This window comes from Camelus dromedarius, chromosome 11 (assembly GCF_036321535.1).
Source record: "Camelus dromedarius isolate mCamDro1 chromosome 11, mCamDro1.pat, whole genome shotgun sequence".
Taxonomy (NCBI): Eukaryota; Metazoa; Chordata; class Mammalia; order Artiodactyla; family Camelidae; genus Camelus; species Camelus dromedarius.
The window spans coordinates 5527829-5540493 of record NC_087446.1 but is presented as its reverse complement, the minus strand read 5'-3'; the positions used below and the strand labels follow the sequence as shown (position 1 = coordinate 5540493).

The 12665-nt window shown below is 38.8% G+C and overlaps 1 protein-coding gene across 1 annotated transcript in view; it reads right to left on the bottom strand.

Annotated features, from left to right (window-relative positions):
* Positions 1–12665, bottom strand: part of ARFGAP3 (ADP ribosylation factor GTPase activating protein 3) — a 46225-nt gene that overhangs the window by 19224 nt on the left and 14336 nt on the right. Inside the window, exons 6-11 of the mRNA XM_031463389.2 lie at positions 11023–11107; positions 7269–7328; positions 5604–5650; positions 4875–5017; positions 1610–1738; positions 732–854 (exon numbers count right to left, since the gene is read on the bottom strand). Of these exons, the coding sequence (XP_031319249.1) occupies positions 732–854; positions 1610–1738; positions 4875–5017; positions 5604–5650; positions 7269–7328; positions 11023–11107 (587 nt within the window). The remainder of the gene's footprint in view (positions 1–731; positions 855–1609; positions 1739–4874; positions 5018–5603; positions 5651–7268; positions 7329–11022; positions 11108–12665) is intronic.

The window sequence follows — 12665 nt, the reverse complement described above, 5'->3', positions numbered from 1 at the left end:
TCTCACGTGCCCTCCTCAGCTGGTGCCCACCCCTGAGATCCCAAGCTTACTGGGAGCCCGTTTAGCAGGCCTCTCCCTGTGCTGGTCAGGTTCTTGGAGGAACCGCACGGACTGAGTCGATTCAAGTTTAAACTTGTTCTCCAGCCCCTGCTGGCAGCTTGAACCTGAACCACGGCCCCTCCATGGTCAGCTTCACACTGGGGTTAGACAACTTGTCCCTGCTGGACAGTGAGCGCTGAGGGACAGGGACTTGGCTTATCCTGGACCCCCTCCCTCAGAGAGCAACAACGTTTTCCATTCATAAATTCGCACACACAAACAGCATTTATTTAATATTCTATTCAGCCAGTTGGAGACTCCAGAAGCTGGTATTCTGAAACAAAAGAATATGTTGAAGGTGGAGTCGTGAAATATTCTAACTAAACAGCGTATGCCTTTGGGATTTTGTGTATTTCTTCCACTTCACATTTTAGATAAACACAACTTCTCCGCCTCTAATTTTAACTCTTGGTTGCTGATTTTATTACCAAACATTTTACTATCAGCAAACATCATTCACCGAAGAATGCTTCCCCAATTTTTTTCCAAAGGGCATACTTGACTCCAGCCAAAGCTTTAAAAACAATGAAGTAAACTGATTTGTATTCGTTCCTAACGTAAATAAACTAGTAAGTCCATACCCATCACTGCTTTCAAAACAACACTTCAAGGATGTTTTTTTAACAGATTACCTTGAGCTGGAAGTAAAATAGGAGTCATCACTGTCATCACTATACTTTTTTCTCGGTTTTGCTGTGATTGGCGTCTCCTGTTCAATGGTCTGCATGTCGGAAGTCACTGAATGTGAAATACCACTTGAGAAAGTCGAGAATAAAATGGAACAAAATACGTTAGTTCACGGAGACACTTGTGTTCACCAAAGAATGAATGTTTTAATCTATACTCTCCATAAAAATATACTTATTAGTGTGGTTGAAAACATGAGCAATAAGAAAAAAATTTTTTTCTGGTATAATCGTTGAAAAATACTGGACCTTGGTGAGGACTGTAACTGATTATACAAAATACAGTCATATATATCAGTTATGTTTGTGGCATCCACTTAATGATAAGTCAGAATTATTTCCTTTTATCTAAGAATCAGATCTGGAATTTTTCATGTTATAGTGAACACAGTCATCCCTCAGTATCCAAGGGGGGTTGGTTCCAGGACCCCAGCAGACACAAAAATCCGCTGCACTACTTTGCACTTTAAGTCATCTCTAGATTACCAATAATACCTAATACAATGTAAATGCTACGGACATAATTGTAAACACGATGAAAATACTAATGTAAACAGTCGCCCTTAGTGCTGTATGCGCAGCAAATTCAAGTTTTGCTTTTTGGAACCTTCTGGAATCCCCCCCCCACCCAATAGTTTTGATCCACAGTTGGTTGAATCAGCAAATGCAGAACCCATGGATTCAGAGGGTGGAGAGCAGAGAACAACTGAAGAAACGGAATAATGAGAAAATACTTCTGAACTTGGAATTAACAAGGAAAAATTCGTTCATGATTAGCAAACTGGTTTAAATTCTTAAGTCCAAGAAAGCAGAGTCTTACATACCTTCTGCAGTTTCCAAATCCCATGCCAAGTCTCTCTGATTCTACCTTTTTTTTGCCACTCATGTTCATCTTTTCATCTTTCTTCATCTGAATTTCAAGATCCTTATAAGCTAATCGTAACGATGAAACACTGCCAGAAAAACCAAATGTTCCTTAATTTAGCTTTAATTCTGTGTTCTTAAGTTAAAATACTAAGAATATTACACATGTCACTCATACTTCTGGCTTTCTGCTTCCTTCCATGATGAACAATTATGAAGGCAAGTTGGCATTTTTTCCCTAAAGTTCTTTTATGAGTAGATGCTCAGGAGAATTTGAATGAGTTTACAGCCACTTTTTGGATGCAACTGAACCTACGTTACTGTTTTGGTTTATATTGCCTATAATCAGATAATAATAATTCATGCTACCTATTATAGAGTACACAGAAGTTATTTCTATACAGGATAGTAAGGAGCAGAATTTCTTACTTGGCCTAGTATTTTATCCCTTCCATGTCACATATCAAAAGTATTAGGTTAGTCTCACTGGTTTGCTTTGGTTAAAGATAAAATATACATAAATCTGACTTTAGAAATAGATAGATAAAGAAGATTACTTCATTGCAAAACGATTCTTCAGTTTACAAGAAAGTCTCCCTGAGGGTCTCCTTATGGACTCAGCCTCTGAGAGCATTTAAAATGGACTGGTCACTCCTCAGCTCCACCAGGCAGAGACACGTCCTCTATCTATCAAATATCTGTGACAAGTAATGCACCCGGGGGAGAGATGTGGCAAACACTGTCCTTTACCCTCAGATTTCTAAAAATGCTATAAGAACTTTATTTTTCTAAAGAAAAGCAGGCCTATATTAGCAATAAGAAGAGTATTTTATCATGTTAGCAAGATAGCAACAAAACTTCAGGACCTCGAAAAATGATACACCCACCTTATCAGGATTTCTAAGCCATCATCCATTTTGTAAAATTGTGTAAAATATCATGAACTCCTCATAGGACAGGCACTATATGAATCCCATTATAATATAAATACATTTCTCTATAGTAAGAGGGGATGACAACAGAATTTCTTACTAGGAAAAAATAATCTTGTTTTTGCTGTTTTGTTCCTTCGTGAGTCAAGCAGGATTTCTATTTTGTTTTAATCTAGCAGTTTGTTTTCTTTCCTATTATTCCTACAGATCAGGTAATGCAATATACCCACATTATTGCTTGGAAAATAAATGATACTCCTTCAAAGTATAATTTTTGGAGTAAAACAACAGATCTGTTTAAAATCATGAACAGATATACCTGTGGTAACAGAGTATCCCGAAAACGAATGAACAGGAATGAAAAAGTTCTACTGGAAACACATGAGATGGGGAAACCTTCCCTCTTGGGGTACCTGGCATGGGATTGGGTCTATCCCTTATTAAAAGGGTGTACTTTTATTTAATGATTTTATTTTGGGGGGAGGTAATTTAAGTTTTTGTATTTTGAGAGGACATGCTGGGGATTGAACCCAGGACCTTCCTGCATGCTAAGCATGTGCTCTACCACTTAAGCTATACCCTCCCCCTAAAAGTGTGCACTTTAACACCCAGGCCCTGGAAGCACTAATGGAATGAAGAAGTCCGGACTCCGTGCAGGGAGCCCTCCCAGCCCCGGCTCACAGGAGGGCTTGCAGACACTCAGGTCAAGTGCAGGGAGCAGCTCTGCCTCCTCTGACCAGCTGTGCACACAGACACCTCGGAGGATGGGCTGAGAAACCGCCACACGGGGAGGGTCAAGCTACTGCACTGAGAGCTGAGTTTCAGTCTGAGTAGACGAGAAACTGCTCCTGACAGCTAAGTGAATGCAAATAACTTTATTTACAGCCATTAGGAAACTGAACTTGCAGGAGACTAACAGAAAACACGGGCACCTTCTCTGAGCTGGCATGGCACCGGTTCGGGGAAACTGAGCTGTGGTGGGTCAGAGTGGGAGGGTGGCAGGGCGCGGAGGTGAAGCTGTTCTGAAGTTCCTAAATCAACTTCATATATACCCCCAGGATCTGCATCTTCGCTTTTGTGCTGTGTTAAACAGTCCTGATGGAAGATGCAAGTTAAGGGTGGTGGTGTTTCTACCATTAATACTCTAACTTCCATCCACCTGATGTGCAGGGAGGGAGCTGCTGCTTTCTGGATTCTATGTCTTTTGTTCGGATCAGGCAGGGATTTTAAACGTTCTCTGGGAAAATCTTATACATGAGCGACCTGGACAGAGTCCCCTTCCAAACACACTCAGATTTAACCTTCCCCCTTTTCCAGTGTCAAAAAACCCAGCTAATTTCAAAATGTAGACTAGATAAACAAGATTATACTGTATAGCACAGCGAAATATATACAAGATCTTGTGGTAGCTCACAGTGAAAAGAATGTGACAATGAATATACATATGTTCATGTATAACTGAAAAATTGTGCTCTACACTGTAATTTGACACAATATTGTAAAATGACTATAACTCAAAAAAAAATGTAAAAAAAACTCATCAGCAAAAAAAAAAAAAAAAAAAAACCCAGCTAAGTCAAAGAAATTAGCGAAGAACTAGAAAAAAGTGAAGTCTGTGACAATTCAGTAAATTTTACAGAGCATTTCAAATCATACTTAACCTAAATACAGTTTAGTGCTGCCCCCTATGTTCTGTGAGTTAAATGATGATGAGAAATCAGCAACAATTTCATACAATATGTGGTTTTTGTGACCAGTTTCTTTGTTAGAATAAACTTTTCAGGATTCATCCATGCTATAGCATGCATCAGTACTTTATTCCTTTTTATGGCCAAATAATACTCCACTCTTTGTTTATCCATTCACTAGCTGATGGACACTGGGATTGTTTCTGCTTTCTGGCTATAGGGATTAATGTTCCTGTGAACACATGTACAAGTTTTTGTGCAGATGTGTGGGTGTATCTTTTAATTTCTCTGGGTATGTACTTAAGAGTGGAGTTGTTGAGTCACGTGGTAACTCTGTGTTTACAATCCCACCAGCAAAGCATGAGGACTCCAGTTTCTCTACCTGCCACACAACTTCAGCAGGAACTGATGGCTGCCCTCCCTCACCTAGTCTCTCCTGCCAATCCACACATCCCTGAGGTATCAGTTTTCATAGAACTAAATTCTGCAGTATCCTCCTCACACACATATGTAAAAATAAACAGCGTTTGGAAAGCAGATCTCGGAGTTCTTTAATTGACAGTTTTAGTCACTGGAAACGTATTACTCTGCTCAATCAAACTTACATTGATTCTTCCTTAGGTGCCGCCCTGGCCGGAAGGTCTTCCTGTTCCTTCATTTTATCTACAGCTTGGGCTTGTTTTTCAATTTCATTAAAGCACGTATTCGCCAGTTTCTGGGCTCCCAAACTTCCTTTTTTGGCCCCAAGCTAGAAGATATAGTATAAGATTACATTCTACCCCAACTGTTTGGAAACATTTCCAACAACAGCTAATGTGCACTGAGGGGTATTACTTCGTCCTCGAGACTCTATGAGATTGGCATTATCATCATCCCCAGGTGACAGATGAGGACCTGATGCTCTTGCCATTAAGTGACTCAGCCAAGATCACACGGCCAGCAAGTGACAGGGTCAGGATTCAAACCCCGAGCCAGCCTCCAGAGCAGGGGCTCTGAAAGGAACCACGGCATCTGAGCTCTAAACCGATGACAACCCCCCAAGTTGACCAGATGGCATCACTTTTAGAAACGTAAACATGACAGAAACTCCCAGGGAGCCTCTGCTGGCTTTTTCCAGATTTTTGTCATTGACAGAGAAATGTTAAACACTCATTCTAGAAAATCTTCACTAAGTATAACATTCACCACATTGAACAAAAAACCACTTTTCAGTGCAGAGCGACACATTATAATATGGCTCACAATAAATAAAAGTAACGTGACAAAGGTGGCTTTCTTGAGTGCATAAGCCAAGCTAGAGCTTGACTACCAGATATTTTATACATAATACTCACTCCTCGTTTAGCTTGATTTGGTTTCTTTTTTATGATAGAGGAAACTTCTGTGAAAAAATAAAAAGTAGAAAGTCAGACCAATGGAAATATATAATTTTTCTTTTAGTATATCTTTTAAAAAAATTCTAAGGTACTGTGTATTATTATTTAAGAGACTATAACGTTTTCCACATTAGTTTGTCATCCAAAAGACTCACATATACGGGTGTATTTTAGGTTAACAGAGCTTCACCAAAATGGAGTCCTCAGGATTTCCATGTAGCATCCAAACTCAGAGAGCAGAGAAGTAAAGAGCTTGAGCTCACCTCATTCATCATTTCCTCAGGAGCATTTCTTATGCATATTAGAATAAACTAGGGGAAGGATATAGCTCAGTGGTAGAGCATGTGCTTAGCATACACAGCATACACGAGGTCCTGGGTTCAATTCCCAGTACCTCCATTTAAATAAGTAAATAAATAAATAAATACCCTAATCCCCTCCTCCCATTAAAATAAAATAAATTGGAGGGAGAGTATAACTCAAGTGGTAGAGAGTATGCTTAGTATGCATGAGATCCTGGGTTCAATACCCAGTATCTCCTCTAAAAATAAATAAATGAATAAACCTAATTACCTACCCCCAAAGAAAAATAAAGAAAATTTAAAAATAGAACAAACTCTCCTATTAATCTCTACTCCTCAAAAACTTTCAAAATTATTTTAAAATACAAAGTTAGCCAGGCATTATGTACACAACTAAAGGTCAATGAAGGGCTTTCCTACCCAGACCTACATACGGACTTTATCTTATCATATTAACCAATGAGAAATATAAGACATTCCATTTTTTGGTAGCATTACTTTCTAAATTGCACAAAAATACGTGATGCTTTTAGGTAAGTTTTCTTAAAAATAGACTTCTGGGTAAATTTTAATCATAGATTATAGATCCTCTGTTTTTAGAATTATACTTAAGAGACCTAGTAAGAATAAAATCTTATTTTTTTCTTACAAAGATGAGAATATGCTTTAATAGGAAAAGATAGCATAAAACCACAAACAACCAGATTAAAATGTATAGTCCTAATGAGAGAATAACATCATTACATTTCAAGTGTAAAAAAGACATCCATGGAAATTTTCCTTTTCATCACTTTCTTTTAGATTTGTAGTATAAAGTCACGTAATCTGCTCCCAACCTCCTGCAAGTCTATTATTACATGATGAAAACACCTGGAACATTTCTAATACTTTAGTTATTTTTCACCAAAGCAACTGCTTTCCAATTAATGTAGTGTAATATACACTAACTTCAGGTTATAATTCCCTGATGATGAGAAATTAGAGATTAAGTTCACCTACGATAAAATCAGAAAGAGAAGGAAACGCTAAGATTTCTTGAGTGACTAGGAACAGTGTGGCTGCTCTGACTTCTGCTTGTGCTGGAAAGTAAACCAGCAAATCAAAAGCATCCACAGCAACTTCACTGGGTACACAGGTGGCTGCATTTCACAATCATCAACCTGGCTGAAGCAGAACAGCATTTTTCGCTTAAATAAATCTCATTAACAGATTACATGATGCCATATTATTCTGTAAGTTCTAGGCAGAAGGTAAAGACAGGATTCATTTTTCTTGATTAAATATCACTCTCTAAATCAGAATATAGGGTAATGCATATCACCTAAAGCAGCCTTTGCTGGTACATTAAGACCTTCCACGCTTGGTCCTTGTTCTGGTCCACCTGAAAGTTAAAAAATATTGATATTAACGTAGAAAACTGACTCATCAAACGTGCTTTTGAATATGTAATACATTCCATTTGCTCAGGACTGCATACCTTATCCAATTCCATCAATGGTTGCCTTTTTTCAAGCTCCATATTCTATCATTTTAAGAGTTTTGAATTAAAAGCCCATTAAAATAAAAGTGTATTTGGTATCCAGTTGCTTTGTAGAATAAAAATGTTACTGGTCTCCTTCACCAATATCATTTGGAATTCTACCTTATGATCTAGTGCTTTAAAGTAAGCTGTTTTGAGACACCTAGTACATATGTGGACCATACACCCAATATATATTAACATTTGGAAATTCTAATACTAATTATATCAATGATAAGACACCTAAATTTTCAGTTGGAAAGAAATCTGCTCTGTTTTCTAGTTTACCTAAAAAATGATCCTGGTTAGGAATTTCATCAAGCTTTTTTTCTTAATTTTAAATTTTATTCATTACTTTAAAAATGGATAAACAAAATGCAGTATATTTATGCAATAGCATATTATTTGGCCACAAAAAGAAAAGAAATATTGATACATGCTACAACATGGGTGAACCTTGAAAAAATTACACTCAGCACAAGAGGCAGTCACGAAAGATCACGTATTATGATTCCGCATATATGAAGTGTCCAGAAGAGGCAGATCCTTAGAGACAGAAAGCAGACTAGTGGCTTCCAGGGACTGGGGGCAGGGGCAGGGGCAGGGAGAGAGTGGGGAGTGACTGCTAATGGATAGTGGTTCCTTTTGGGGCTGCTGAAAATGCTAGGAAATTAGGTAGCAGTGATGGCAGCACAACCTTCTGAATATACTAAAACCCACAAAATTGTATACTGTAAAAGGGTGGACTTTATGGTGTGCAAATTATATCTCAATAAAGCTGTTATTTTTAAAATGGCAAGCCCAAATGGGGGGAGGGTATAGCTCAAATGGTAGAGCACATGCTTAGCATGCATGAGGTCCTGGGTTCAATCCCCAGTACCTCCTCCAAAAATAAACCTAACTACCTCCCCACCTCCCCAAATAAAATAATTAAATAATAAATGAATAAAAAAATACAAAAATATAAAATGTTTAAAAAAGTATTAAAAAAAAAAAAGGCAAGCCCAAGAGTGGTTTAGAGGAAACTCAAGTATTCTATTTTTATAAATCTGTGAAAAGGTAAACGTCAGTTAAGGCATTTAAATAGGCAAAGCAGGATGAGTGAGAAGATGACACTCTGTAGACAAAGAGCTGACAACACGTTTGTTAATGACCTGCTATGGGCCAGGAACTGCTCTGGGCGCTGGAGAGACAGCAGTGAACAAGAACACAGAAGTGGAGTATTTCAGGCCACATATTCTACTTGTTAAAACTCTTTTGTTCTCTCCTTTTCATTGTGTAATCCTGAAACTTACTCAAGACTGTGCCTTGTCACTCGATGCTAACAGATGAAATTCTAGGTTAAGCCTTGAGATAACAAGTCTCCCTAACTCTCCACTGCTTAGGAAAAATTCCAGAGGGAGAAGATAGAGGAAAGTTGTTGCAGGTGCAGAAGGAGATGGAATTCTAAACAACAAAACCTTTCAGGAGAAATTCTTCAGCTAAGAATGCAGATTCTAATAGATTTACAAGAATAAAATCTTGTTCTGTATTTAGTGATCTTAGTTTTCTGTTAGTAAAACAAGCTGAGACATCTGGGCTTCAGAAGTTACTAGGACTTCCTGTGGCAGGTAACCTTCAATCTCAGAAGGCCTTTTATGCTAATAAGTTGTCATAGTAACAATATTCAAATTATCACCTGTACTTGCAGAGGGTACAAAGCCCACCTTTTCTCTAGTCAGAAGAGTGTCGGAATTGTTTTTTCTCTTCTCTCCTTTGGATAATGAGCAACTGATCAATAGCTCAGGGAGTTTCCTTAAGAAAAGTCTCTGGGGGAGTGCGCAGCCCAGGAAAGAGACACACGATGAACATGCAAGCTAACGGACATGGTGATTCCCAGAGCTGAGACGTGCTGCACAAGAGGAAGACAATATACATGAACGTGGCTGTGGCGGGACACACCTCTCTGAGGAGAGGACTCGGAGCTGGGACCAAAGAAGAGGCGGCCACGTGACCACCAGAGGCAAGATTTCCATTCCAAGTAAAAAAACAGAAAGCAAACAGAACCAAAGGGCCAGCACAGTGCAAACCTAAGAAATAAAAAAACTGAACTCCACTGAGAAATGTGTAAACGTCTTCTCTGCAGGCATTTAGAGTCACATGCATAAAAAAAGAAATATGAAAGAAAACTCACTGGTTGCAAATCATACAAAAACCAGCCGTGTCGCGGTTGTTTGCAAGGAAAGAAAATTTTGTCCATATATGCATTGTAAATGTTTATCACTGGTCTTTAAAGCCCATCTTTGGAACAGAAATGTTACATTTCTGGTGGCTGGATTTATTAATGAGGCTTGGATATGCAGGAAGGCTTCCCCATCCAGGATGACAAAACAGTGCCGCCCACGTGTCCCCAGGACCTTCATGCTTCCGTGTTTTACACTTAACTCTCCGATCCACCTGAATTTAGCTTGGTGTAAAGAGTAAAGAAGGAATTCTGCCTTGTTTTACTATTTTTTCCAAAATGCTGGACACTCGTCCCAACTCCACTCATTGTTCCCCAGGATGCAAAATGTTCCTATCCTGATTCACTGATGGTCCTACTCCTGGACCAGGAAAATGAAAAACAGGCGTCTGAAAATCTGCTGTTTGATGGCATCTCAGACACTCCCACTCTTACACCCGTAATTCAACACAAACGAAATGACTTCGTTTCTCACCACAAGCTCCCCGACTCCACTCTCACGCAGAGCTGAATTTACAAGAATAAAATCTTGTTTTACACTTAGCTACCTCCGTTTTCCTGTTAATAAAACCAACTGAGAGTCTCTTCGTGGACTCTTTACTTGATAAATGCCAATTATTCTCCAACCCTCCAGCAAAGTCCTTGCCAGAAACTGCCTCAGCACTATCACCCAATCTGAAGGTTGGTGACTGTCTAGTCCTTCCTGTTACACTAAGTTCCTCAAAGCGGTTCCAGGTTCAACTCACACGAGCCAGCACTTCCGAGGGTCCCACCCACTAGTTCACTGCTTAGCTGTCAAATGTTAACGTTTTTGTTGTTAATTCACACTAACATTCTGGGTAACAAAGAATGCTCAATTTTAAAACAGAAAGTGTTTTGATCCATGTTATATCACATGAGCAATTTTTTAAATGTAAGCAACTGATGTAAGTATGTTTACAATAAATGTAATCCTATAATAAAGCTGCCAAATGTTAATCGTTAGATATCAACTATTTACAGAATAGTTTAAATTGAGATCTTGTGTCCTGATTTTAAAAGTAACATATACATACTTATTATAAAAGTTCAGTCACTTCAAAACTATATTAAGTTTAAAGTAAAAATCCTCAGTAATTTCATTCTCCAGTGAACAATTTGATGTTAACTGTGTATGATTTTGGTCTTGTTATTTACAAACATGAGATCATATTCCACGTTCAGCAATCTTTCATCCCCACTTTATAATCGATCATGGGCATCTTTCCCTGTTAAATGTGAGGGTCTCATCTTCTAGTAGTTTCATGGCATGCCAGTGACGTGTAGGACAAGTAACAGGCCACTTCTCAGGGCTACCTTCATTGTCTGCTGGAGCAGTGTCCACGTCCCGCGGTGTCAGGGATGGTTCGGGTTGTGCTGATGCCCACCCTGGGCCACTCACCTGAAGTGAGGGGAGAAAAGTCATTGGCAACAGAGCAAGAAAAGTCATAAGAAACAAATCAGAACAGGGTTGGACAACCTAGTAATTTAGACAGTCACTTTCTGAGTACCTGGATTAGTGGGAAGGAAGGATAATATTAAAAATTATCTATTCTTAAGATACATGCACCACAATGTTCACAGCAGCACTGTATACAGTAGCCAAGACATGGAAACAACCTAAATGGCCATCAAAAGATGATTGGATAAAGAAGTTGTGGTATATTTATACAATGGAATACTACTCTGCCATAAAAAGAATAAAATAATGCCATTTGCAGCAACATGGATGGACCTAGAGATCGTCATTCTAAGTGAAGCCAGACAGAGAAAGAAAAATACCGTACGATATCTTAAAAAAAAAAAAGGACACTATGAACTCATCTACAAAACAGAAACAGACTCATAGACATAGTAAACAATCTTATGGTTACCAGGGAAGGGGGGTGGGAGGGGATAAATTTGGGAGTTTGAGATTTACAAATGTTAGCCACTATATATAAAAATAGATTTTAAAAAAGTTCCTTTTGTATAGCACAAGGAACTATGTTCAATATCTTGTTATAACCTTTAATAGAAAAAAATATGAAAATGAATATATACATGTATATGCATGACTGGGACACTGTGCTGTACACCAGAGACAGACACATTGTAACTGACTGTACATCAATAAAAAATAAATAAAATTAAAAAAAGAAAAAATTATCTATTCTTAAGTCTCTGTTTCAATGCTCAAATTCCTCAGTTTTCTTTTTTTTTTAATAAAAACTTTATTGCACAATGATTTCAGACTTACACAAACGTGGCAAAGATAATAGTTTCCACATACTCTTCACCCAGCTCCCTCTAATGTTAAAATACCCAGGGTACATTTGTCCAAACTGAGAGTTATCATTGGTACAGTATCAGCTAAACTCCAGACTTTATTCAATTTCATCGATTTTCCCACCAATGTCCCTTTTCTGTTCCAGGACCCACTCAGGAGCCCGCACTGCACCCATCACATCCCCTCAGTCTCCTCTGCTTGGTCACAGTTTCTCAGACTTCCCTTGTTTTGGGGACCTTGAAACTTTTGAAGGGGACTGATCAGGCATTCTGAAGAAAGCCCCTTAGGTGGGTTTGTCTGATGTTTTCTCACAACCAGACTAGGTCTGAGGGAAGAATACCAGAGAGGCAACTCACTGCCTCCCACCTACACGACTGAGCACCGGTGACGCCAGCTCCCATCCTTGGTGAGGGTGCTGCCTGCCCGTCTCTGCCCTGCAAAGCCACCGTTCTCCCCTTTCCATCCTCTAAGTCCTGGGAGGCGAGTCACTGAGTCCAGCGACATACAAGGGGAAGGGGAGGGGTGGAGACATATATGTATGATTTGGAATTTTCTCTATGAGAGACTGTACCCCCTACACACTTATTCAATCATCTATTTATATCAGTATGGGCTCATGGATATTTATTTATTCTTTGGATTACAGCCAAAAGGTCATTATCTATTTTGTTGTTCAGATTGTTTCCACTTT